The sequence below is a fragment of the Trichoderma virens genome (assembly GCF_000170995.1).
Source record: "Trichoderma virens Gv29-8 chromosome Unknown TRIVIscaffold_1, whole genome shotgun sequence".
Lineage (NCBI taxonomy): Eukaryota > Fungi > Ascomycota > Sordariomycetes > Hypocreales > Hypocreaceae > Trichoderma > Trichoderma virens.
Window position 1 is genome coordinate 326,509 of NW_014013748.1, and position 26,122 is coordinate 352,630.

General features: G+C 54.4%; 11 protein-coding genes across 11 annotated transcripts; 5 read left to right on the forward strand and 6 right to left on the reverse strand.

Moving 5' to 3' along the window:
* Positions 1 to 2,868: 2,868 nt before the first annotated feature.
* Positions 2,869 to 3,414, forward strand: TRIVIDRAFT_140408 (uncharacterized protein; the record flags this gene model as incomplete). The annotated part of the gene is made up of 1 exon (XM_014105571.1): positions 2,869 to 3,414. A coding segment is annotated over one exon (546 nt), but the record flags the coding sequence as incomplete, so codon positions are not given.
* Positions 3,415 to 3,853: 439 nt separating this feature from the next.
* Positions 3,854 to 5,035, reverse strand: TRIVIDRAFT_62629 (uncharacterized protein; the record flags this gene model as incomplete). Its single annotated transcript, XM_014105572.1, has 1 exon — positions 3,854 to 5,035. The coding sequence occupies one exon, from the start codon at positions 5,033 to 5,035 to the stop codon at positions 3,854 to 3,856; it is 1,182 nt and encodes a 393-aa protein (XP_013961047.1).
* Positions 5,036 to 5,730: 695 nt separating this feature from the next.
* TRIVIDRAFT_187825 (uncharacterized protein) lies at positions 5,731 to 6,681 on the forward strand (the record flags this gene model as incomplete). Its single annotated transcript, XM_014105573.1, has 3 exons — positions 5,731 to 5,976; positions 6,050 to 6,458; positions 6,584 to 6,681. The coding sequence occupies 3 exons, from the start codon at positions 5,731 to 5,733 to the stop codon at positions 6,679 to 6,681; spliced, it is 753 nt and encodes a 250-aa protein (XP_013961048.1).
* Positions 6,682 to 7,421: 740 nt separating this feature from the next.
* On the reverse strand, positions 7,422 to 10,133 carry TRIVIDRAFT_113370 (uncharacterized protein; the record flags this gene model as incomplete). The annotated part of the gene is made up of 2 exons (XM_014105574.1): positions 7,422 to 9,434; positions 9,513 to 10,133. Coding segments are annotated over 2 exons (2,634 nt in total), but the record flags the coding sequence as incomplete, so codon positions are not given.
* Positions 10,134 to 11,636: 1,503 nt separating this feature from the next.
* Positions 11,637 to 12,770, forward strand: TRIVIDRAFT_165883 (uncharacterized protein; the record flags this gene model as incomplete). Its single annotated transcript, XM_014105575.1, has 4 exons — positions 11,637 to 11,734; positions 11,814 to 11,998; positions 12,073 to 12,491; positions 12,556 to 12,770. The coding sequence occupies 4 exons, from the start codon at positions 11,711 to 11,713 to the stop codon at positions 12,681 to 12,683; spliced, it is 756 nt and encodes a 251-aa protein (XP_013961050.1).
* A 106-nt stretch (positions 12,771 to 12,876) lies between these two features.
* TRIVIDRAFT_72904 (uncharacterized protein) lies at positions 12,877 to 14,307 on the reverse strand (the record flags this gene model as incomplete). Its single annotated transcript, XM_014105576.1, has 4 exons — positions 12,877 to 13,718; positions 13,810 to 13,903; positions 13,961 to 14,017; positions 14,105 to 14,307. The coding sequence occupies 4 exons, from the start codon at positions 14,174 to 14,176 to the stop codon at positions 13,036 to 13,038; spliced, it is 906 nt and encodes a 301-aa protein (XP_013961051.1).
* Positions 14,308 to 14,689: 382 nt separating this feature from the next.
* On the reverse strand, positions 14,690 to 15,593 carry TRIVIDRAFT_62634 (uncharacterized protein; the record flags this gene model as incomplete). The annotated part of the gene is made up of 2 exons (XM_014105577.1): positions 14,690 to 15,298; positions 15,360 to 15,593. 2 exons carry the CDS (start codon positions 15,591 to 15,593, stop codon positions 14,690 to 14,692), a joined length of 843 nt encoding a protein of 280 aa, XP_013961052.1.
* A 448-nt stretch (positions 15,594 to 16,041) lies between these two features.
* TRIVIDRAFT_79439 (uncharacterized protein) lies at positions 16,042 to 17,463 on the forward strand (the record flags this gene model as incomplete). Its single annotated transcript, XM_014105578.1, has 1 exon — positions 16,042 to 17,463. One exon carries the CDS (start codon positions 16,045 to 16,047, stop codon positions 17,335 to 17,337), a length of 1,293 nt encoding a protein of 430 aa, XP_013961053.1.
* A 354-nt stretch (positions 17,464 to 17,817) lies between these two features.
* Positions 17,818 to 19,509, forward strand: TRIVIDRAFT_34968 (uncharacterized protein; the record flags this gene model as incomplete). The annotated part of the gene is made up of 1 exon (XM_014105579.1): positions 17,818 to 19,509. One exon carries the CDS (start codon positions 17,818 to 17,820, stop codon positions 19,507 to 19,509), a length of 1,692 nt encoding a protein of 563 aa, XP_013961054.1.
* A 47-nt stretch (positions 19,510 to 19,556) lies between these two features.
* On the reverse strand, positions 19,557 to 21,268 carry TRIVIDRAFT_79440 (uncharacterized protein; the record flags this gene model as incomplete). Its single annotated transcript, XM_014105580.1, has 2 exons — positions 19,557 to 21,006; positions 21,107 to 21,268. The coding sequence occupies 2 exons, from the start codon at positions 21,226 to 21,228 to the stop codon at positions 19,614 to 19,616; spliced, it is 1,515 nt and encodes a 504-aa protein (XP_013961055.1).
* A 437-nt stretch (positions 21,269 to 21,705) lies between these two features.
* TRIVIDRAFT_72912 (uncharacterized protein) lies at positions 21,706 to 24,187 on the reverse strand (the record flags this gene model as incomplete). The annotated part of the gene is made up of 3 exons (XM_014105581.1): positions 21,706 to 22,787; positions 22,849 to 24,027; positions 24,078 to 24,187. 3 exons carry the CDS (start codon positions 24,185 to 24,187, stop codon positions 21,926 to 21,928), a joined length of 2,151 nt encoding a protein of 716 aa, XP_013961056.1.
* Positions 24,188 to 26,122: the final 1,935 nt, after the last annotated feature.

Consider the following 26,122-nt stretch of genomic DNA (forward strand, 5'->3'; position numbering starts at 1 on the left):
TCGGTACCTGATCCGTGCCGGTGCTTGGATGGCACGATACCTGAGAGCACAGGTAGCATCCGCCCGACGGAGCGCTAAACGGAGCCCACCGGTGCGCTATCGCACTATCGCTAGCGGCTTTTGCGCGGCTGCTTGGTCGAGCGAACCCCACTGATCGATGCCAGGTACCCCCGCCATCAGAGGCGCGTAGGGGTCAAGGTACCGGATACTTGACATAGGGAAGAGCAGAAGCCTGATGTGATCTGCACACTGGAACAGCTACTGGTACATACTTGTACAGCTACTGGCACAGGGCAAGATTTCGTACAGTAGGTATACAGTACAGTATGGTACAGTACAGCGCCGTCTGGTGCCTGCAAGGCCTGACGCAACCCCCCCCGCACCGCATCCCATCGACTCCAGCAGCTGAGGTGAAGTCGGATTCGTATGTACCGTCTAGTGGTCTATTTTGATGGCGTGGACTGCTATAGCAGGTTCATGGGTGAAGAAGCATCGCTAACAGACACTAACAGCGCTAGAGCAGAGTGTCGAGACTGCGCTGGCACTCGGCAGCAGCGCCCGACTGAGCCACAACGGCAGCTGCCAGTTCCCTCCTCCTGCTTGCAACCTCTTGATATTGGATCCCAGGCTATCTTATCGGCTTCACGTCAAGGCAGACAAAATCTACCTGCTGCTCAACAGCCTTAGTACGCCGCCTTCTTTCTCCATCTCCCTCCATCTCCATCTTCTTCGTCTTCTTCTTCTTCTCCTCCTCTTGTCCGTTTCCCTCGTTTCCCTCGTTTCCCCCGGCTTTGGGCCTCAATATCGGGTCCGGCTGCCGCTTGTTGTCGCTTTCGTCATCTCGCAGACACGCACACGCACACGCACACGCAGAAGCGAGGCAGACGCACAAGCAGGCGCAGAGCCAGACGCACACGCACACGCGAGAACAGCAGCTCTCCATCCCCATACTAGCCGAGCAAACGGCAGGCCGCTAGCAAACCCGGCAGAAGCAGCAGAGCACGCTAGACAAGGCCGTCGACGACAGCAGACAGACAGACGGCGGCGGCGACGCTGTTGTCTCTGCATCGTCTCTGCGGTCCAGAGCGACACCGCATCACGCCTACATGGGACTTGCATCCAGCACGCAGCCTTTGCCCACTGCCTGCTCACCAGCAGAACCGACGGCGGCAGCACCAGCACCAGAAGTTCGACAGGCCTCTGCATCCGCGGCATCAGCGGCATCAGCAGCAGCCTAGGCCAGTACTGCTGGCAGCTTTGGCAAAGCAACAGTCAGACCTTGCACCCGTTGCACGGTGACAACTTCACCTGCCCAGGGTCCGGCTGCTTCCGACAAGCGCGTTCTGGTCCGGAAACTACTGCAGATTGTTATCTCCCATCTCTTGCACCGTCTGAGTACTCGTACAGCTTACCGGTACTTGGCATACCTCACAGCCAGCCTTGCCTTGGCACCTATCTATACAACTGCGACTCGTACGTTGTGCATGGCTTATACGCGAGTGCGAGAGACCTTGGCCTCCCTTGACTTCTCTATTACCAAAGCTACCATCTCAATACTTGAGACAAGCAGGGCTCTGTAGCCCAGACCCATACATCATCACAAGAACAGTGATCTGGTCAAGATACCGCCACGATAGCTACTGTACCTTGCTTCTTTCTCACTCTCCCGTGCCGATCCCCCTGGTTTTGTTTCATATTTGCTTCGTACTATTCCAGATAGATGCGCTCGATCAAACTCGTGTTTCTCAAGGAGAAGAGAAAAAGACATCAAGGGGCGGCAAGACTTTTGTGAAACAGTGAATTGTGTTATTCTATTCCCTCTCTCTTTTCCTCCTGTTTCCCCAAATCCAGATACCAAGATACCACCGGCATAGAGTTGCAGGAATCGAAATCTCGATACAGGTGTGTGCTTGTCGCTTTTCACTGCATTGGTGGCGAGAAAACAACAAGCCAATGCTAAGCCGGGCACTGGCGAAATAACCAACCAGACCAAAGGGACTGGGTACTCGGGCATCAGACACGCCAGCAAAGCGGCGGAGAAGTGAAGCAGCTCCCCTGAAACCATTTGGTATTGATTCGCCCGTGTTGATGTCATGCTTGGCTAGCCTATCGCTGATATTCGCTTGACAATCCTACCTACACACGTACACATACACGCATGCATGCATACGTGCATACAGGCACTCATACATACACGCATCCTACATACCTCTCTTAGCACGATTACACACATCCTTGGTCTTATTGACCGGCTAGATACCAAAAGACCCCGGAGGAGGCGTGTGTCTTTGCAACTGCTGCAGCTCCCTCCCCGGCACCGACGCCAAAATCGTCATCCAGAGTCCAAATAGCCGCTACAATGGCCAACTCAACGGCCCAGTTTGCGGCCCAGACCCAGCTCCTCATGAGAGTATCGACCCCTGGCAATGCCTACGTGGATGGTGCCAGCTCTGCCGTTGCACCAGTAGCTCATACGACTCTCGATAGCTGTGAGGCCGCCACATCTGCTGGTGGATCTCAAGACGTGTTCTCGTCACTATCCGGGCTTTCATCCGCCCTCGCTATTCTCGGTAGCGTCTCGTCACCGCCATGTCTGGAGACTTTGCCAAGCGAGGTCTTGGCTCTCATTGCGAGCTTCCTCGATGTCGATGACTTGTTGCGTGCGTCTCGTGTAAGTGCTTTGCCGTGTCGTGCCGTGCTGACTGACTGACCCCGGATCACTCGCTACACACACACGCTATATGCACAAAAGAAGAGAGAAAGAAGAAGAAAAAAAGAGAGAGCCATGCTAGCCCCAACATCTTATCCCTGTGATTGTTGTCATTAGGCTTGTTGCGGAAGTCTCCGTTTGCTGACTAGGTAGCATAGACGTGCCATCGCCTTCGCACAATCTCTCTTGACCCTCTCCTCCACCACTACCGCCTCCGCAACGCCCGATTTCTGCTGACCTCGTTTCTCAACTCTCCGTGCCGCCCGTCTCTTGGTGATCTCATGTCCCGATCCATCTTCCTGACCCAAAACACCATCATATCACGGCGGTTGGCACGGTCACTCATCTCCATCCGCCTCTCGCGTCGCCTTGCCTCGCGGCTTTCCGCGAGAGACCTTGTCCAGCGATGTGTGTTGCCTCAGGAGTGCGTGCCAGGCATGTTCCCTGTGCACATTGCACCAGGTCTCGTAGCCAAGCGCAAAAGCATTGAAAAGGAACGTATCAAAGACGGCCTGAGGCGGTGGATTTCCGTCAAGTGGAAGCGTCAAGTCAACGAGCGAGCAGAAGATGCGCGCAGGTCGGACGAGATACTCGGCGTCGGCCGCGTCTGGAAACTGCGCCGCTTTTGGGAGAGGATGAGCCGTGGCGAGTTGCCGGTTCATGGCCGTGGCCAGCTGCCCGTTGATGGGAGCAGAGGTTGGTGATGATGGTCAGTCGAGTGTGTGTTTTCCCTTCCCTTTTGCCTTCCAATTATCGTGCCAGACTGAATGGCTTTTTTGGGTGAGTTTTCTTTGGAAATTTTGGCTTCTTCATATATATATATATACCCCGTCGATTTGCTTGGTCGAATTTATTTTGGTTTTGATTAGTTCTCTCTCGGCTACTATTAAGTAACCATTGGAATCTTGGGTTTGAAGACCTGGTTATACCTAGGTATATAGCTGATATTGATTGCTTTTTTGGCTATGAAAGTAATAGATGCTAGCATCTATTCAAGTGACGTCTACGCCGGATCCATGCATTAGTGGTCTAGGTATAATCCAAAGAGTGGTAAGCAGAAGAAAAGAAGAAAATTAACATGGCTTTATGCATTCATATCCTGCCAGCGTCGTCGTGGCACCTCCCGTTGTTCGCTTGCTCGTTCTACCGCCCTGTTCGGAAGCGGAAGCCATCCCAGTCATCTTCTTCATCATCATCTTCGTCGTCATCATCATCGGTCTCTGCCTTGATAGAATTGCCAGTCGCTTGGACATTTTCTTTCCCTTTGTCCTGTGGATCGGACGGAAGCTTGGTCGTCGTCCGAAGATCATCGGCTTCTGCTGCGGCCTGGCCCTGGCTGAGACTTTCGCCCCTCTTCCGCATCAACGCCTCGCGCTTCTCCTTTAGGCGCTGGACGCGGGCCTCGAGCTCCTGCATCTCCTCAAACTCGTCCTCGAGCGCTCGGGTGGCTTCCTCGCGCTCGTCTTCCAGATCGGCGTCAGCCTTGGACTTGCGAGACTCTGGATCCTGGGTGGCCTGTTCTTCGGCTTCTTTTGCGGCGGCGGCCTCCTCGGCCGTCATGGCGGGGCGGGAGATGACGGCATCGTCATCGTATTCTTGGGCGGCGGATGTGGCGGCGATTTCGGCTTCGAAGGCGGCCCATTCGTCTTCATCGACTTGCTGGTCCTGAGACGTGGGTTGTGGTGGTTGCTGTGATTGCTGTTGTGAGAGGCTGGCGGTGGAGGATTGTGGCTGGATGTTGATGCTCATGGAGGAGGAGGATGCGGGAGTGGCGAGGTTGCTAGCCTGACGGGAGGGGAGAGAAGTCGTCAGTTTTGGCACTGCTGGCTGCGAGGGAGTTGAGGATCGTGAGGGCATCTGGACCTGGACGCCTTGCGCGGGCACGAGAGGCTTCTTGGGGTTGGCTCTGTCTTCTTCTGGGCCTGACTTGTCAGAGGCTGCCTCGGGTCTACTGCGTTTCCTCCGTGCCTCGTCTTCGTCGTCTATGTCTGTGTCCTTGTCTTCTGCAGCTACTTGGTCGAGCTTCCGTTTCTGCGCCAAGGCATCGTGATCCTCAGCATCCTCTTCCTCTCCTTCGACTTCGTGCTTTTCTGGGTTCTCTTCTTCCACCCTGTCGTCGTCATTGGCATTGGCGCTCGCTGATATGGCAGAGAGCCGCTTCTTGTGCTTATCGCTCAGGAGATGAGCGTCCCAGTGGGCTTCGGCTCGGATCTGGTCGCGGCAGAGGATGCAGAGCAGCTTTCCGGCGTCTGAATATGTGGCGTATGGGTGGTTGATGCGACGGGCTGCTCGCTGCTGGCGGAGAAGTGCTCGAACATCGGCCATGGCTGGCTTGGTGATGTGAATGTAGTAGAGAAGAATAGGGAGAGAGAGATTGGTACGAGCTGGGATGAGCTGAGCTGAGCTGAGCTGTTGTCGGCTGGGGATATGGAGAAAGAAAGAAGCCTTTGCTGCTGCTTCCTAGAGTATGGACATGCCTCAGAAGAGCAGATTGGAGGCAATTGGTGCGTTTGCCCGATGAATTGGTCAAGAGCGCAAGAATCAGATGAGATGATGGCGCCGCTTCTGCTTCTGCTCAATGGCCGTAATTGCAGGTCAATGGATGGAGCTCGTATACAAGTACAGCCATGCTGCTAATTCAGAGACCCGGCTAGTCTAGTACTCGTACCTTAGTAGGTTTTTTTTTTTTCTAGGACGCGGTTCAGCTTCTCGACGTCACAGCGGTCGCTGAAGCTCGTCGGAGCCGATGTTTATCCGGCGCAGCTACAGCGGTAACTTCTTTCTGCGACGAGCTGCTACTCTTGCTGCTATAGGAACTTCACATCGTATACATCACATCACACAACATCAATACTCTCGATACTCCTTTGCGTCTCCTGTTCCCAGTCGCATCGCTTCTTCCTTGCGTCGTCCCTCTATCAAACTCCAATGAGGTGATATCCATCGACTCTTAGACACCGCGCGGGGAGGGGTTACGTGCACTTGGACAAGATCCAGACGAGAAGAACGACTGAGCAACAATGGAGGAGCAGCAAGAGCCTCATTCACTGGCGTCGACGTTTCCAAACCCACCGGATTTCTGGAAGGAATTCACGCCGGAGAGGATCGCAGAGATTGCCGAGCTGCGACGAGCTCAAGCCGCCGATGGCCAAAGCCAGGACGCAGACAATGTGCGAATCCCGAATCTGCCTGAGCATCTAATGGCTCTGCAGCCGCCGCCAGAACCGGCAGATGGACGGTGGCGAGTCTTTGGCGACCAGTACATGGTATGGCTCTATGAGAATGATTCATGAGTGTGCTTTCAAGTCGTCTCTCTAACTCTGTGCTTCTCCTCTCCAGCTCGACGACAGGCTCCCGACTCTCGAGGACCAGGGCATCGAAAACCTGCCTGCAACGGCTTCCTCCAGCGCCAAAGACGCCAAGCACTACGATCGTGCCTTTGAGCTCAAGCGTCTGACCAAGTCGCTGCTGCTCAACTTCCTCGAGCTGGTCGGCACCATGACGCGCAACGCGGCCGACGCTGAGGCCAAGGTCGCCGACGTGCGCACCATCTTGATCAACATCCATCACATTCTTAACGAGTACCGGCCACACCAGGCCCGCGAATCCGCCATCGAAATGATGCAGGACCATCTTGACCGCACGCGCACCGAGACGGCCGCCATTCGCACGCAGGTCGATAAAGCGAGAAAAGTGCTAGAAGGCCTGGGCAGCCTGGACTTGTCAGCGATTCAGAAGATTGGCGAAAGTGCCACTGCCCAGATTCTGTCGGAATCACCGACGGCAACGCGGACACTTAAAGAGAAGCTCGAATACGAGGAAATAACGAAAGAGGCCGAGGCGTGGGCTGCGGCTGATGCGTTTATCGAATAGTGGAAGACAACGGAGCGCGAATTGCAAGAGCTCAAGCTGACGCGGGTGATTTTGTGGCCGCGTGCGAAGCCTGGATGCAAATGCACCGCCAGATGTAGGCGCAGAGAGAGAGCACGAGGCAGGATTAAAGGGAAACACAAGCAGCTTAGATGGAGAACTACAATAGTTCAAATGGGGACAAAGAGGAGAAGAATTCGGTATTGATGGAGGCATGGCGTTGATTTTGCCATGATTGCAGGTGGTATCCGCTATTATTAATGCAGGATGCCGGCATGCAGTTGATGAATAATGATGGGTTACGACTTTGGAGGGAATGAAAGAGTGTTGCTGGGCTGTCTTTTTGCGACATCAGGATTCATTGGTATATCACGGAGAAAGGGGAGAGAAAAGATAAAGACAGAGTTGGGTTTATTCACCTAGATGGAACAAAAAAGAAACATTCAATACCATCAATATTCAAAAAATGGACAAGTTGTAAAGAAGCTGTTATTCTCACAAAGTGTGCATAAAACATACATGCAGGCATATATACGAAGAAACAGAAATAGGTATCATGCATTACATGGCAATATTCCCTAACTATATCTAGACAAGGCGAGAATCAAACAAGGGACATGAATAAAAAAAAAAACTCATACAGACTCGTACAATTCATTTCTTTCTCTCTGCCTTATGCTTGGGTTTTTCTCACAGGCGGAGGTCCTCCTCCTCCTCCTCCTCCTCCTCCTCCTCCTCCTCCTCCTCCTCCTCCTCCTCCAACTACTCCAGCAACCACCTGCGGTAACGGTGTTGCCGTTGCCGCTCCCTGGCCATTGTCGTTCCCGTTTCCATTTCCATTCCCTCCGTTTCCTCCGGTGCCTTCCTTCTCCAAGAGATCCGCCAAGTACTTCAAGTCGTCTCTAGCACGAACGTCTCGCTCAATGATAGTCTTGATCACCTCCCACTCCCGTCGCGTCATCTGGTATGCCTGCGGGAGAATGAACTGCACCGTAGGCACGCTAATAAGGGGGCCCAGGACTTCCCTCGCAGTAATGACGCCGGCATCTTGCTGTGCCTGTTTCCTCTGGTCATCTGGTGCCTGTGCGTGTTGTCCAGGGGGTGTGGCCTGAGACGAAGTGGACGACGGTACCGGAGCGTGAGCAGAAGGAGCAGGGCGGTTGAGATGCGGCAGCTGGGGGATGGGGACCGGCGTGGCAGATTGTCCGTGGCCGTTTGGAGGAGCGTTGGGGAATGGAGAGGATGCAATTTGGGGCGTCGCTGGTGAAAAGGCCGGGCCAGACGTCGAGTTGCTTCGCTGGCTGTATCCAGCCGGTGCAGGGACGGGAGGAGGAGGTTGCTGAGCCGTGACCGGGCTCGGGCTTGTCGACGACGCAGCCGCACCAGTCGCAACGGATGATTCATTGTGAAGCATCTGCTTCAGCTGGTCCGGCTCATTCCGGTAGACAAAGACGGCCAGCAGCAGGGGCTCGGTCCGGGATTTGGGGATGTAGTTGTCCACAAGGTTAAGCATAAACTCGGGATGGCCGTCCTCGCCAGCAGGCACTGGCACCAGGTACGTGTCCCTAACGTTGCCGGCGACCTTATTGCCGACAACGCCATAGCGGTTCTTGCTAACAAAGTAGTTGATGAGGTTGTTGAACTCCTGCTTTGCATCCGGCGATGTAGGCGTGATGTTGACGACGATAATATCAGTCAAATTGCTGTATCGCAGGCTGCACAGGTACTCGATGGCGCTCTGCTGCGGGATTCGGCCCGCCACGGTCATCTGTCGCGGGATCAGCTTGGTCCAGGGGCCAAACGAGGCAAAGTTGGCGCCTCCAATGTGCTTGGCCGTGGCCTGGAAATCGGCAATGGAGCTCATCGCCAGCGAGCCGCGCCAGATGACGTCGGGATCCGTGGCTTCTTCTGTGGGCGAGTAAGGCGGCGATTCGTTCTCGTCCTGCAGCATTCGGTCGACATCAGGATCGAATCCGGGGCCGTGTGTGTTCAAAACCGGCGCAGAAGGTCGGCGACGATGAGCAGCTGTAGGGGACTTGACGGCGGAGAAGACTTTGCCAATGTCAAAGTTGGACTGGCTGGGAGAGCGCTGGCTTAGACCGGCGTCGCCGAACTCGTTTCCTCCTATCGACTCGCGCTTAACGTGTTGATGTGGTTGTTGTCCCTGTTGGTATTGTTGCTGCCTCTGCTCCTGATCCTGTCTCTCCTCTCCTCCCGAGCGAGGGCCCCCAGCAGATGGCATGGGCGCTTCGCTGCTAATCAACCCCTCGTCATCGACAATTTCTTCGCCCTTGTGCGTGCGCCTCACTCGAGGACCGGTCTCTGAAGTGTACAAGATAGACTGCTTTTCTGCCCTCGCTTTCATCTCGGCGGTTTGCCTCTGCAGCTCAGCCGAGGCAAGTTGCTCCGATGTCATGACGGCGAGCGTCATGGGCGAGTGCTCGTGCCCCCAAAGGCCCTGGAACAGCTCGGGGTTGTTCTTGAGGTTGAACGACAGCGATTTTATCTGCTGGCTGTACTCCTTCTGGCCTTTGGAGAGCGGGTGTGTGTCGAAGACGGCGCGCTCAATCTGAAGCGCATACTTGTCGGCGAGGGATTCCGCACCTTCATCTTCAGGTAGCTGGATGTGGTTGCTTTTGGCTAGGGATCCGATGACGTGAACCAGCGACTTCTTCAGCGCCTTGGCAGGACCAATTCGCGTGCCGGGAAGATCCTGGATGGATGCAGTCAAGTCTTCGGGCGGCGCGTACTTGACCAGGGGAGAGGCCGAAGCAGAAACGGAAACGGAAGCGGAAGCAGAAGCAGAAGCAGAGGCCACAGCCTCGTCCTCCGATACGCGGCGCATCTTGGTGGTCTAGATAGAGAAAATCAGTGTTAGCATCAGTCGAGAACAAATACAAGTTAGATTCAACAAGACAAGACAATAGCATACCTTTCCGTCTGCATCTTGCGAGTCCTCCCTCGCCTTCCGTTTGCCCTGCTTGGCCACGGCTGTCACGTCCTTCTTCTCTCTCGACACGGCATCAGGAGTGGGTGAAGCCTTGGCCTGGGCAGCGTCTTTCTCAAGCTCGTCTCGAAAATCGCTACCTCGCTTCCCTCTCTTGCGCCCGCCGCGCTTCTTCTTTCGTTCGGCCTCCTCCTCGTGCGCCTTTCGCCGCTCCTCCCAAAGCTTCTCGCCGCGGGCAATGGAGTCGAGCAGCTCCTTGTGGTTCTCGGGCTTGCACTCTTCGCACCAGTAGTGGTCGGGAATCTCGTCCTCATACGAGCTCACGCCCACACAGACGTTGTGCTGCCACACGAAGCACGTCTCGCACGAGATCCAGGCCTCGCCCGAGTCTTCATCTTGCTCGGTGGCGCCGCAGACGCAGCGGATGACCTCCTCGGGGTCCTGCGACTGCTCCTTCTCCTGCACTGCCGCCTTCTTGTTCTTCTTGGTCTGTCGACGTTTCGGCACGGGGGGCTCCAGCTCGTCAAAGGCCTTTGTGTGCTGGCCCTTGGTGGCTCTGACGGAGCGTCGAGGTTCGGCTTCTCCTGTGTGACGGCTGCTGTTAGCAAAGTGTCTCCTCTCTCCTCTGCGACGGTGCATCTCTCTCGCGCGACCAGCCCGATGAATCGCATCTCAACGCCAGCTTGATCGATTGAGGAGAATCGTCGGCTCTTGTGGTTTTGTTTTTAGCTTACCAGACATGGCAATGGAGCACGCGCAAAGGCGTCGCCGCAGATCCAACTAATGCGATGCAAATTCTACTGTGGAAGCGAACGCGAGATGGCAGAAAAAATTCTTGCGCTTCGCTTCAGACGGGCATTGGAGATTTACAAAACAGGCAAAGACGGCAACTAGTAGGTAGTCACAGACAGCTAAAACAACAATTCCTCCCCTCGGCAAGAAGAAGAAAAGAAAAGAAAAAATAGGCCTAATTGCAGCGCGAGGTCCAAATCCAGCGACCAGCTCTTCTTGGGCAGCTATGGGATGGCGAGCGGCGTGTGAAGCTGCTACAGAGGCAGCGCGTGCCGATTTAGCTTGTGAAGGAGAAAAAAAAAATATCGAAGCTTGTGTTGGTGATGACGGCAGCTTGCGTGGGGTTCCGGGAGCCCCTTGGAGTGGATACAAATAGAAGGACGAGCGGGTGGCGCGCGTCTTTTTGGTCTCTGGAGGCCTGGGGATGCTAGACAGGTGGCGGCAGATGTGGGCAGCTGGGGGAGAGTTGAGGCAGGATTTGGGGCTGAAGAGGAGAGGGACGGATTGATGGTGGTTAGAACGAATGTCGAGTGTATCGAATATCGAATGTCGAGTATCGAGTATCGAGTATTGAGTATTCAGCAGCTCTAGAGAGACGCCTGGATGGATGTGGATTTGATAGATAGTGCAGATAACAGCGTGTCAAGGATGCGTCTCCGATGACGGTGAGATGGACGAGATGAGATGAGACGAAATGCCGAGCGTCGCAAGCGGGTGATGATGCCGCAAAGCAGCGTGTCTTGATCTGGGGTAGAGCAGGATCAAAGCAGAGCAGCTGGCGCAAAAGGAAGCAGGAGGGATGACGCAGTTAAGAGGGAAGCCGAAGCCGCAGCGAGAAAGCCGTGGCGATTGGCGTTTGGAATCTTGACGGCCAGGTGAATGAATGCCCAAGCAAAAGGCTGATCTCAACGGCGATGGGATGACGGAGCTTAGTCATGAGGGGCAATGAAATTTACTGTGCAGTTTTCGTTTGTCGCGTACGGCACAGCCTCGGCTAAACAACCCGTTGTCTTCAGCCTTGTGTCCATTTTGCGCTACGCAGTACTAACTGCTGCCTCAGGCACTAACGATACCTATCTTGTAGCACCATTCGTTCCTCTACAGCTGCTGACTCAGCCCCGCCAACGCCTGCAGAGCTCCAGGGTACAGGGTATCTGCCACAGCTTTAGCAAGCAGTACCTACGCGGCGGTCGTGCCTGGAGCTCTGCAAGTGACGCCGGCCTTGTTCCCCTCCATAGTCCAGAACCACCTTCTCAACCTCTCCCAAATCCTCGCTTCAGCCTCGAGATTTGCCCTGCCTCGTCGCAAATCCAACCAAGCCAATCTCTCTCCCAACATAAAATCACATCCATCCAGCCCTTGCACGATCGGAAAGAGATTGCCCCTCCACCATGTCCCGCCGTTACGATTCCCGAGTGCGTTCAGCCTGAGCTCCAATCCAAGGGCGACCAAATCAACCATCAGACTCGATGCAGGCTAACCCGCGTGCTGTAGACCACCATCTTCTCCCCCGAAGGTCGTCTGTACCAGGTCGAATATGCACTAGAAGCCATTTCTCACGCCGGTACCGCCATCGGCATCCTCGCCAAGGATGGCATCGTCCTGGCCGCCGAGCGAAAGGTGACTTCGAAGCTGCTGGAGCAGGACACCTCGGCAGAGAAGCTTTACGTACTAAACGAGTATGCTCCTTGTCACCCCGTGTCCGTACATTTGTATACAATCATCTCTGCTGACACCTCGCCCCTCGCCGCAGCAACATGATCTGCGCAGTAGCAGGCATGACGGCCGACGCCAACATCCTCATCAACTACGCCCGCCAGGCCGCCCAGCGATACCTCCTCACGTACAACGAAGACATCCCCTGCGAGCAGCTGGTGCGCAAGCTGTGCGATCTGAAGCAGGGCTACACACAGCACGGTGGTCTGCGACCGTTTGGCGTTTCCTTCATCTATGCCGGCTGGGATCCCCGGAGACAGTTCCAGCTGTACCTCAGCAATCCCTCAGGAAATTACGGCGGATGGAAGGCCACCAGCGCGGGCGCCAACAATGCCAGTGCGCAGAGTCTGTTGAAGCAGGACTACAAGGAAGACTGCACGCTTAAGGAGGCGTGTGGTGTAGCTGTCAAGGTTCTTAGCAAGACTATGGACTCTACCAAGCTGAGCAGTGAAAAGAGTAAGTTTCCGATGATATCCTCTTGCTTTCAAAATTTCATTGATAGCTAACCCTGCATGTGTAGTCGAGTTTGCGACGGTGGGACAGACAGAGGATGGTAAAATCTACCACAGGCTGTGGAGCGCCGACGAGATCACGGCGCTGCTAAAGGAGCACGACTTGGCCAAGAGCGAGGATACGGAAGAGAAATAAATGAATAGAGCGGGTGAATGTTTTGAACAAGTAGACTGAGAATGGGCGCTTAATGACACAAAAAGAACAAATGGCCCCTGTAACAATACGACAACATGTCCCAAGATGAGTTTGACTTGACTACAGGGAGTCCTGTGATGTAAGCATGCCGCATATCCAAAAAGTAGAAGCGGTAAAGACAAAAAAAAAAGAACACAAGGAAATCCCTATATACTTTTGACGATCCCCTTTTCTTAAAGGGACAGGGCGGTAGATGGTGGAGTTGGTAGCTATTTACATAAAGACAAACTCTTCCGGCTATGCTTATACTACATTGCACAATATGAAATCTCAACATTAGCCTCAAGCCGCCTCAACTTCGTCGAGTTCCTAGTGGGAAGGCTAGTTCACTACCTTGCTCTTCTTCGTCTCGCACGCGCTGCCATCCTGGCTGAGCCTCGGCGGCCGGGTGAGGATGAGGCTCATCACAAGTAGGGCTCGTCAGCTTGGGGAAATGCCGCCTATAGCTCCAATACGCAACCGTCATGCCCAGTGCTGATCCGACACAGACGTCATAGACATCGTGGCGATAGTCTTCGCACCGCGAGATTGCTATCAGGGCCGCTCCGATGAGGGGGGATAAGCAGATGAGGGCGCGGCTGAGATCGCGGCCACCGGTGTAGTAATTGAAGACGTGGAGTTGGCCGGCGAGGAAGAGGCTGAGAAATCCGAGGCCGGCGAAGGAGAAGGACGAGTGGCCGGAGGGAAAGGAGCGCCAGCCGTCCTGGAGGGTGTGGCCGTCGGGGGCGGTGCAGACGGCCATTGTGACGAGGACGTTTGGCTTTGTGTCGGCGGAGGGCTGGCAGCGGGCGAGAAGGTCGGGCCGGGGGCGTCCGACGGCATTCTTGACAATATCTGTGATGAAGGAGGAGAGGACGATGGAGATGGCCAGGGAGAGATATGTGGCCTCGTGCTTGTGGGTGGAGGCACGGGTGACGGTGTTGTAGGCGATGAGGGCGCCTAGAGGAATAAAGAGGGCGTAGAGGAAGTTGAGAGCTGTTTTTGGTGAAAAGATGGAAAGAGATTGATCATGTTAGAGGGGAGAGGATGAAACTGACAGCGGCATACGGGGTCAGGGGAGACGTACGGACGGAGACTCGCTCATGTTCGGCGTAGGGATACGAGATGCGCAGATCATTGATGAAGAACATGCGGTGGAAAGGATTGACGAAGAGCATAATCTGGAGTAGTTGTTTAGTTAAGGGGACGAAGATGCATAGTCGTGTTTGAGAGCGCACCATGATCCATCCTGCAAGGAGGATTAGGAAGCCGACATAGTCTGGCGCATGAGTCGTCTATATGCGACAGAAGAAGAAAAACAGCCAAGTCAGCCTCGAGAGAAAAATAAGACGAATATTCAGACGAAGATAGTCTCAACTCACTCTCCAGAACCTAGCCAAGGGGCCCATGGAAGCAGTCGGGTCGCCTCCGTTGGCAGAGCGCACAGAAGGCATGTTGCGCCGGGAGACGTGATGAGATGGCAGAGCGCGATGAGGGTTTATTTTATTTTATGAAAGACTCGGCCATGAAGAAGAGACTGTGGCGGATGTATGTGGAAGAATGACGACGAGTTTGTTGAAAAGGGGGTGCTGTTCTAAGGGTGAGTTGGAGGATGAGATTTGAAGATTGAGGCTGAGTTGAGATTTGGCGATGTTGCATGAAATGAATTTTGGGGGGCGCGGTGCAGGGTAGGCGGGATAGGCGGCTTCGGCGAAATGTCGAGGGACGCGTAATTGGAATGGAGTCGGTCTTGATGTGCATATACTCGTATGTGTATCCGGGCTGCATATAATGTTGATAATATTAAATAGATAATAATTCCGTACTGAGATCTTAATAAGGAAACGATTTTGTTTTTATTATACGGAGTAGTTGAAGCAATTATTTAGTGTGATGATGTGTGTGTCGTTATTCACGTCCAACAAGCCCCCACGTTTCAATACATCTGGCTAGTAATAGAATCCATACTACAGCTTACTAGGCTTCAGCGCCTTGAAACTCTTCGTAATCTCTGTAATCGCCGTCTCGACCGGCAATCTCTCCATCGAGCTCGCTCCGTAGAACCCATGAACTCCCTTTGTCCGGCTGAGGACGTACTCGGCGTCTTTCGGTGCCGCAATCGGGCCTCCATGACACAGCACAATGATATCCGGGTTGATCTTGACAGCTGCATCGCGAATCTCCTGAATCAGCTTGACGCACTCGTCCAGCGTCTTACCCGTAGTAGCACCTATGGAGCCGCTCGTTGTGAGGCCCATGTGCGCAACGAGGACGTCGGCGCCGGCATGAGCCATCTTCTTGCTCTCCTCGACATTGAACACGTAGGGCGTGGTGAGCAGATTGAGTGAGTGAGCCTCGCGGATCATGTCGACCTCCAAGTCGTATCCCATTCCCGTCTCCTCGAGGTTGGCCCTAAACTGCCCGTCGATGAGCCCGACGGTGGGGAAGTTTTGGACTCCGGCGAAGCCCAGGTCGCGGAGCTGCTTCAGAAACGTCGTCATGTTGCGGAAGGGATCTGTGCCGCAGACGCCGGCGATGACGGGCGTGTGCTTGACCACGGGGAGTACTTCATTTGCCTGCCATTGACCATTGTCAACATCACATGAAGCCACTTAACTAGGATATGAGACATCGTACCATTTCCACCACTATCCCGTTGGCATCTCCGTAGGGCATCAGTCCGGACAGCGACCCGCGACCGGCCATGCGGAAGCGGCCGCTGTTGTAAATGATGATGAGGTCGCCGCCGCCGGCCTCGATGAATTTGGCGGACAGGCCAATGCCGGCGCCGGCTCCGACGATGGACTTGCCGGCGGCGATTCGGGCCCTGAGGCTGGCGAGGATCTTCTCTCTGTCTGTAGGCGGAGCCATGGCTGACGAAGATGAAGACGAAGATGAAGACGAAGATGAATTGGGTTGGGTGCTAACCAGAATAGAGAAAAAGCAGCTCTGACTCAGTTTGCAAGCGCCTTGTCCGGCTCCAGCTCAGAGAGACCGCCGCTTGTTGGATCCATGATTCCCATCGTCATTTATAACAGCAGACCTTGACCGGAACTGGACACAGCGGGGACTAGCCGGGGATAGCCATGCTGGACTTTGTTGATGCCAGATCGGGTCTCCACCAAATCGAACTCAAATGGCCGTCACGCATTGCCACTGTGATTTTCATAGGGATTGTAAGCTTCATTGTTTAGTGTGTAGGATTATCCAGGAAGCACAAGCGAACCGGATCTGAGACATTGGAAACGTATTAAAATGTCGTCGTAACTCATGCATACCCCGCTTCTTCCCTTTCCCTTCTTCAAGTATACACGTCTTCACAATGTCCAAAATTGCTACGGTTGTAATCATCGGGACCTGCGATACCAAGCTGCAGGAGCTTCTCTTTCTTCGCGAGAGGGTTGAAGAAACCGCAGGAGGAGTTCAGACGCTCCTCATAGACGTCGGACGGAATCGGTGTGCCCACAATGCCATTGCCATTCCGCAGTATGAGCTCTTGTCCACCTTTGGCAGGGGCAAGGCCAAGGGCAAGGACGCGATAGCAGACTTGACCAGAGGTGAATTCGTAACGCTCATGACCGACTGCGCCTCTCAAGCTGTGAAAGGACTATACCAGCAGGGCCTCATCCATGGCATCGTCTGTGCAGGAGGCTCCAGTGGCACGGCGCTCTCCGCTGCCGTTATGCGTGATGTGCTTCCGGTTGGATTCCCCAAGCTCATCGTTTCGACAATGGCGAGCGGCGATACCAGGCCCATTGTCGGCGAGACGGACATTGCCCTGATGCATTCTGTTGTCGATATTGCCGGGCTGAACCCCATCTTACGCGACATTCTCAGCAATGCCGGAGCGGCGATTGCAAGCGCCGCGCTCTCATACGCTGCCAGACGGAACAAGAAAAGATACGGTGCAGCAGAGGAGTCGGAGTCGATGAAGAAGTGGCGGGTGGGCATTACCATGTTTGGTGTGACAACGCCCGGAGTCGACGCCATTCGCTCGCATCTCGAGTCCAACTACCCCGTCGAGACTTATGTTTTCCACGCCGTTGGCACTGGAGGAAGCGCAATGGAGCGCCTCATTCGCGAGGGCCAGCTCGACGCAGTCATCGATCTCACGACGACGGAGATTTGCGACCACCTGTTTGGCGGCGTGCTCTCGGCTGGAGAGGGACGGCTGGATGCTGCTGTTGAAACCAGTCTGCCAAACATTGTCTCCTTGGGGGCTCTCGACATGGTCAATTTTGGGCCGAGAAACACGTTGCCGGAAAAACATGAGGGAAGAGTCATATATGAGCACAATCCAACCGTGACGCTGCTGAGGACCTCGCCGGATGAGTGTCGTGAGATTGGAGCCTTCATTGCCCAGAAGCTCAGCAAGACAAAGAGGCCGGACATGATTGAAGTGTGGATTCCCAAGGGGGGAGTCAGTATGATTGCCGTTCCTGGAGGTCCATTTGAGGATCAACAGGCGGACAAGGCGCTGTTTGAGGCGGTCAAGTCGGGATTGAGTGGCAGCGGCATCAAGATTGTTGAGGATGATAGAGATGTCAACGATGGAGGGTTTGCGAAAGATGTTGCGGAAGCATTGGTTGCAAAGCTGGGACTGCAGAAGATCTGATGGTTTTATTTTGCTACTGAAGCGTTTATATAGCTCACGAATCGTATTCTAGTGGAACTTGCTGTTGAAATTCATCATACATGCACTCGTTTATATAAAAATCTGGATATTTCATTCATTGATGCCGATGTTATTGATCAATGGGTATGGTTACAGGTGTTTACAGGTACCCACCGAATTTGGTAGCGAGAGCCTGACCGCTAAGCAGCTCACTTACAAGGGCCGCCCCGCCTAACAAGAGGCGCTGAAGTCGATCCACGGATGCGAATAGCGCGTCAAGTCTTCAGTAACTGGACGCGCTAAGGAGCTTTAGCTTCTGGAACAGCCCCAAAAACGCGGAATCCGTCCCGAAAGGCATTGCTTGTGCATCTCCAGCTTCGGCATCTTTTTTTCTTCCTCTTCTATATCTTTTCTACATCCATATCTAACAACGTCTACCACCGCCCCTGCCACTACACCATACTGAGAAGTATCGCCAAGATGCTCAAATCAACTCACAAGCCAGTGCAATTGGCTCCCCTGCCGCCAGGCTGGACCGAACACAAGGCCCCGACTGGCCACTCGTACTACTACAATGCCGAGACCAAAGAATCCACGTATAAACGACCCGGCCAGCTGCCTCAGCCCGCACCAGAGCCATCGAGCTCTCCATACGCTGCCGTGCCCAATCTCTCCGATCCCAACGTTGCAAATGCATACCTGGCACAGTTCAACCAGCCACCCCAGGCGCAAAGGGGCAGCTTTGGCGCTCGAGGAGGATTCGAGAACCGGCCGAAGCCTCAGCCCGTGGACAAGCCTAGGAGAAAAGAGGCTATTCCAGGGTGCGAGCCGTGGATTCTGGTGTATACAAAATACTCGCGACGCTTCGTCTACAATCCAGTCAAGAATGCGAGCTACTGGCGCATCCCCGAGAAGCTCATGCCCGCCATCCTAGAAATGGACAAGAAGAGAATACAGAACAAGACTGCAGACGAGGAAAAGGGGGATAAAGCAGAGGATGGCGAGCCCAAGGCAGAGGAGAGCAAGGCTGTTGATGAGACGCCTACTCAAGGTCCAGACTACGACAGCGATGAATATGAGGAGGTCGAGGTCACCGATGACGAGGGCCAAGGCGAAGGCTGCGACGAGGATGAGAATGAGCACCCATCGAAGCGACAGCGTACCGAGATGACGGATGAACAAGATCAAGGCCCCGTCGAATTTACAGAAGCGGACATTGCAGCCCAACTACAAGCCATGGGCGAAGATTATGGCCTCGACCCCGGAGACTACGACGATGGCAACATGGAGGACTGGCCCGAAGGCGCGGAGGGTGTGGAATTCTCTGAAGAGGACGCCAAGTTCTTGTTCCAGGATATGCTCATCGACCTCAACGTCAATCCTTACAGCTCGTGGGACAAGCTGCTAGAGGATGGCAAGATGGTCGAGGACCCGCGATACACAGCTCTCAGCACAACAAAGGCGCGAAAGGAGTGCTGGGACGAATGGACACGAGCAAGGATTGCTGAGCTTAAGGAGCAGAGGGCCAAGCAGGAGAAAAAGGACCCCAAGATTGGCTTCATGGCGTTTTTGCAGGAAAAGGCTTCCCCAAAGCTGTACTGGCCCGAGTTCAAGAGGAAATACAAAAAAGAAGATCCCATGAAGGACATGAAGTTGTCCGACAAGGACCGCGAGAAGGCGTACCGGGAACACATCAACCGTCTGAAGATGCCACAGGCTACTCTCAAATCGGATCTTACTGCCTTGCTCAGGGCGCAGCCGGTGCATCTCCTCAACAACAAGTCGCTCGCAAACGGTCTACCCGCGCAGGTCCTCACGGATCTACGGTACATTTCTCTCGAGCCAAAGATTCGCGATCCTTTGGTCGAGGCGTATGTACAGACGCTGCCACCGCCTCCTCAAGATCCCAGCTCCGCCGCGGAGGATGAAGAGCAGAAGAAAGCGCGTGAGGCAAAGGAGCGGCGGGAGAAGGCGCTAGAGGAGCGGAATCGGATGGTGGAGGAGCAGAGGAGGAGGCGGGAGAGAGACGTGGCGGCGAGCAAGGCGCGGCTGAGAGAGGAAGAGATGGAACTGGAGTTTGCCATGAGGGTTGGCAAACGGGGGCTGCAGAGCCAGTTGGCGAGCATGAGCGTGAAGCAGCAAGAAGGAGGCGAGGGGGAGCCATCATCATAGAGCCTTAGGTTGGTTCACTATGTAAATAGTTGGCGAATGACAACATGGAGAGGAAAGCACACACACACATATATACCCATGTATGTAACTATACATATACCAGGTCAAAGATGATCAAACAAATGGCCAGCCTTTTCCTGCACCTCTCGCGCCCACGCTTCAACATGTTCCGTGCCCTCGGCGCCATCCTCCGTGAGATAGACGTCCACCAGCCGCGCAGGCACCCACTCGAAGTACACATTCTTGACGGCCACGCCCTGCAATTCCATCTCCGGGCCGAGCATCCCCCTCCACCCGCGGACGAGCTCCTCGCTGTCGTTTTCCTCATGCCCCGGCGGGTCAAAGGGCAGGACCTTTTCCTTTTCCGATAGCACGACGACTTTGACGCCCGGGGAGACGTGTTTGGCGGCGAGCACGGCGGGGAGCGAGCCCGTCTTGTTGCTCACGTTGCCGGCCTTGTCGATGAGATCTGCGCCGAGGAGGAGGATGTGTGCGTCTTTGGAGGCGAGAGCGGCGCTGGCGTCTGTGTGGACGGTGATGGTGCTGCTGTTGTTGTCTTGGATGAGGGTGGATAAGTGGCGGGCTGCGCTGACGCCTTCGAAGAGAGGGCGCGATTCGAGGATGTGGATGTCGAGGGGACGAGATGCTGATGACTTGAGAATGAGGGAGAGAGATGCTGTGATTGTTGAGCTGGATGACAGAGTGACGATTTTGAGGGGCTTGTTGGGGGACACGGGGAAGGTCTGTTCGAGGAATGAGGTGAAGGCGTTTGCGATTTTGGTTCCTGATTGGTGTCTTTGCTGGGCGAATTGTTTGATTGCGGCGCAGACTTGTTGGATGAATTCCGTTGATAGAGAGCTTTCGGTGGTGAGTTGAAGATGCTTCTCGATAATGTCTAGGCTGGAGAGGACGACGCTGAGGATGGGGGCTCCCATGCTTTCTCGCCCATTCTTCCATAGATGCCATGCCGTGAAGCGGACGTTCTTCCACCACGTGTCTCGATCACTAGTATCAAGCCGGGCAATCACATCGAGGTATATCTCCAATGCTGCCGACGCCAATTGTCTCGCGCCGCTCGCATGGTCGTCTTGAAGGGCTCTCAGCCCAGCCGCCAGGACGCCCCCCGCATCCTTGCCGAGATCAATGTCAAACCACACTCTCCTCAGACTCTCCTTGAGCCGCGGCACGCCTTGGAAAGATTCTTCGTCGGTGATTTCGTCGGGGTCGAACCACTTGTATCCCTCGTGTTCCCAGTCAATCGTGATGCCTTCTTCGCCTCTTCCGCCTTCCTTGGCGGATTTCAGGATGAACGAAAAGGGATTAATGGTCCACATGCGACCAACGCTGGCGTCTGCAAAGGAATACGGTTTGCCCTGTCGGAAGAGTCGCAGGGAAGTAGATGTGAGGGTGGTTTCTTCAGCAAGTTCGCGCCAGGCTGTTGCGAGGGGAGTTGCATCTGTGGCTTCGACGCCGCCGGAGATGGGGGCGTATTTATGCCTGTTATTTGAGAAATGTCGTTAGTATGATACATTAAGCATGAGGCAAGACAATAGATCCAATCGGATGATTATAGATGGTTGAGTTGGACAAGTCATACTGATATGTGTTGACCTTGCCGCTCCTTCGAAACAGCGCCACCCGCGGCTTCTGAGAAGGATCGCCATCTGGGAACTGAAAGATGAAGCTAACGGCAACGGCACGCTTGGCAAGCTGAGCCATTTTTGCTTTATTTATATGCAAGATTGGTTGTCACATTGTGTATTGAAAAGAGTGAGTGAGTGAGGCTTTGGGGGAGATGAGATGGTTGGAGCTTATCCCTCTTTGAGGGGGGAAAGTGGCATGACATCACGCTGAAGCACCAACAGCAAGCAAAGAGCACACAAGGTTTTGTCTTTTCTGTGCGCCAAAAGATGTGTGGAATGTGAGTAAGGAGTACAAGTTGATTGTGATTTAATTGCAAGTTGAATACGCCAGATTGAGGTTACCATTCATTGGTGCACAGAAATTGTAGCTGTTGATAAATAGGTACTAAATAGGTACTAAGGTGTATAGAAATACTAAAGTGATTGTATGGATTGTATTGCATGTAAGATTGTTTGCTGACACTACAGTGGGCGCTTTGTTAGTGACTGGCGATGCTACCAGAAATTTCCCGAAATGGCCATTGACTGCACGCTTATGCACCTCCTTCAAACTGCTTTATTCATTTTTATTCATCCTTTATCCTCTGCTTTCATGCGCGCTCTATCTCATGCGCTCTGTATCTATAATTGAATGCCTTGAAAATAAAAAAAAAGAAACAAAAACCAGCCCGTTGCGGGCAGTTTGGGTATGGAATCATGATTTTCGCCTTGCACCGTCCTCGATCAGATAAACCTGCCTCGGTCAATCTCCGTCTCCCCGTCTTGTCTTCCCATCACTGCGTGAATCCACTAAACAGCCCCGTGTTGTACATGGGCGGCCACTCATCGTCCACCCAGGCCACCAGTTCGTCGTAAAGGGCATGGTCTTCGCCGATTTGCAGGAGCGGCATTGAGTAGTCCGTGGGCGTCGTCATCATCGGCGGGGCAAATCGCTGCTCAGCTAGCCGGGCATTATTCAACTCCTGAGACTGGGCCATCGAGTTCATCAACCTCTGCGCTAGAGCCCACAGATGCCGCAGAGAGTTTGACGATGTTTGGCCAAAGTTGCCGAGTCCGTCCTCTTCCAGCTCGATGCCAAACATGATGTCGCTGTTTCTTGCTTCTCTTTCCTCGTCCGACACTTCTTCATCGGATATCAGGTCCTCCAGAATAAGGCACACTGTGGCATTGAATGAAAAGTGCTGTTCTGCGTGCAGCGGCGACTTCCGGCTTATGTTGAGCGTTGCCAATTGTCGTCCGAGGCGGATGTTGCGACGCGCAGCTGCAATGCACAGCTTCAGATGCTCCGAGTGCATGCTACTAGTCTCGCCTGCCTGAACCACGAGACGCTTGGCTATCGACCTCTTGACGGCACCGAGGAACAGCGGCCGAATGGCTAGAATGAGAAGCATGTTGTACCTCATATGGAGGAGGCAGCAGGCAGGGTCGTTGCTCAGCCCTCCAGGAGAGAGCTGCAGACGAGGCGGAAGGGTTGACTGCCACTGCTGCAGCATCCAGATGGCCTTGTCTGGTTGCCTGGACAAACCTCCCCTGGATGCCTCCCACGGAGCAACGCGATACGTGTTGCAAACGACATAACCGGAAATCCGCGAAAGCTCGACGTGAGCTCTGAGTCCCGCAGCGGGCGGCATCGATCTATAACAACAAGTCAGCAAGCAACACTTATAGCAAAGTGTGTCTTTTGTTTACTACTTACGGAGCATCGGCCGGCAGCTGGATCCGGATGGCGTCGTCCATGACGATATGTGGCCGTCCCATCAGACAGCTCAACCACCGGTCCAGGATATATACGGTCCAGAATACCCGCTTGCCTCTTTCGTCAACGAGTCCCCTATGAACGCCCAACATGATGCATATATGCATGGCCGCCGCGACATGCATATAGGCAGCATCTCTTCTATCCATCTCGATCAGATATGCCGCCATGAGACAAAGCGTGGCAACATCGCCAATTGTGCAGCAACGTGTTACATCTAGGGGGTTGCCCACGAGCACGGCCGCACGTGCAAAGTACGCTTCGCTAATTGAGGGCGTCGACGGACTGTTGAGCACCTCCTTTGATGAGGTGCCGGCTCGGACAATGTTGGCCATGGCGGCGTGGTAGAATGCCAAGTAGCGAAACTCGTTCATGTCCGCATCCGAGGCGGATGGAGAAGAGGCAGGCTGAGTGGGAAGAACGTCGAGCTCTCCAAACCAGTAGATGCCGCCGCTTGGCCATTCGCCATTTCCGTCCTGGATCAGATGTCTGAGCTTGGACAGTAGAGTGGCAAGGTCCTCACTGGAGGGCAGAGATATTGGCTTGGAGTCTCTCTCAATCAATGGACGAGAGTCGGCAGTGTAGTATTTTCCCAGGCTGGACAAGAAGGCACTGCCATCCTGCTCCCGAGATAGCTGCTGCGGCTCTACTTGAGTGAGGGGTAGCACAGCCCCAAGGAGCTCCTTTAGGTGGTCAAGGAACGTAGCACCGCTGGTCTCTCCGAGGTAACGCGCCGTGCCATCGGGATCCTGGAGAAGGCGGCCAGGTGTCTGCTCATCTTCAGGCTCAGCCTTGACCGAGGGAACGCCATGGTGAAGATTGCTGCCCTCCGAAGGAAAGGACTGGGTGGGGCTGAAGGCGCTCGGAGATGGCGACAGGCCCTCTGGCGTGGCAGAGGCGTGGCTGATGAGCTCCTGTCTCCTGGAGGGGTCTGGAATCGCCTCCTGAAGCGCCCGCTCATAGAGGTCAACCCTCCTCCGCAGCTCTTCCAGCTCGGCGCGCGGGACGTTGACTTTCTCGACCGGGACGGGATAGACGCATTCGCGGTTGGAAGCAGAGCACTGTCCACAGGGAGTTCCGCCAGAGCACTTGACTCGACGAACATTGCAGCTGTTGCATCTGGGCTGGGTTAGTAAAGGCTCTGGAGCTCAGGAGAGAGGCTGAAATACGCAGTGGCAACTCGTTTGCGCTGCTCAGGGGCAACTTTATGACGACGAGGGTTGACGGGCAACCGCTGGTTTGTCGAGGGCCGCCTGCCATCGCCGCTGTCGAGCTGCATTGTTGGTAACGGTAATGATGGCAGCGTCAGGAGAGGAGAGGGAGAGGGGAATGTTCTGGAGCCAGCCAGGAAGCTTGTGTGAGCCATTCATCAAAACAACAGGCAATACTCTGTCTTTGTAGTCGAGCCGCAGAGGCTTGTGGGCCAGACCGCGGCCCGCGATGCAGTACGTGGGACGTACGTGGGACGTACGTATGTGCGCTTGTCGATTCGGTCAATCACAATCACGACAGCCTCACGAGGGGGATGGACAGTCAAGGTCAAGGGAGCACTCGAGCAGCCAGGATGGACGACAGACCCGCCCGTCGTCGCATCCGGCCAGGAGATTCGTCGACGGTATCTCGATGGGCGGCTTGTCAGATCGGCCGACTAGATGGTTGATTCATAGCGCCTCAGAGCCCGTCACCGCCCACACCAGAGCCCACGCCAGAGCCGGACCTGTGTCTCATCGTCATGGCTCGTGGGATGCGAAAGCCGCGACTTCGCGAGGCTGGGGTCCTGGTTCTTTTGATCTGATCTTGGCTTTGCTCGTCGTTGACGCCGAGCGCGGGGAGAGGCTAAAAAGTGGGTGAAGGGAACAGGATCCGGTGCTAGCGATATAGTGCGTAAGCTTGAGTTGTTTAGTGCCAACAGGGCCTTTTGGGAGCAGTGAGTGAGTGAGTGGCAGCAGAATTCAGTGGCACTTGGATTCACAAGGGAGCACCTGATGGGCTATGCTGGATTTTGCTGGCTATCAATGGCTTTCGGGGAGATGGAAACACTATGTATGGACATCTATAGGTACATGGCTCTTAGCACTGCCTTGGTAGGCAACTATTGGTACTACCTACTACTCCATACTGTTACTGACAATACAAACAAACAAATAAACAAACAAAACAAAGCAGCCTGAAGCATCACCACCCGCATTGAGCCCGCCAAGGTATTTTTGGATTCCAACAATCAACTGCCCTGCACTCACAAAAGGTCTAGCTGCACCCTGTGGAATCTTCCGATAGGGCTCAGCTTCTGTGCAGGGTGTCGTCACAGCGGCTGCCCCCCACCCAGGCCACTGCCTATCGGAGAACTCCAGGGCTCCTCTTGGGCCTCAACGGGGCTCCATCTGTTCGTGCTCTGGTCCGAGAGCCGTCAATATTTGCACTAATAGCATCTGATTCCAGTCCGTATTCGAGCATTGCCTGAGCCCAAAAGAGCTGAGTGCTACGTCCCCTCTGACAGGGGGGTGCTTCTCCTAGCGGATTCCATGACTCCTCCAAACCGCCCGCTGACGAATGCCTCTGTCCAGCTACGCAAGTGTCTTCGCGGCCTCGCCAGCATGCCTCTGACCAACCTGCCCCAATTGAGGCTCGGAATGGAGCAGAGGTGCACGAGTTTTACAGGTTTCCGCTTTTGGAATACAATCGCCAGACAGCTGTCAGGTACCGTCTCATGCGATCAATAAGGGTTCTGCGGGAAGAGCACAGCCTCGGATCTTGCATGGACTAAGCACGGAAATCTGTACTCAGCCACTGCTGGGCAGAGTGCTAATGTATTGACAGCAAGAGAAGGCAGCATTATTCACAAGCACACATATAATAGGGCACTACTCGTCCTGCTGCTTGCCGTCTGAATGGGACAGTTTGCGACAATTTCTCTGCTTCACGGCCTGTCTTTTCCTCCGCGTCGTCTTTTTGTCGCTGTTTATTTTGTCAGCTGCCAACGCAAGGGCACGGCGGAATTACGTCTCCCAGATGGGCGCTCGCGTCACCATGCAGCCAAGCATCCACCATATTGCGCGTCCATTTCGGCCATCGTCCTTGATTACGGCCATTCCAATCACGTTTTTTCGCTCTTCGAAACTCCGCGGACAGCGCTCTCCCTCTCTCTCTCTCGCAGCTCCAGAAAAAGAAACGCATGACAAAGACGAAAGACGAACCCTATTTGCTGTCAAGTTAG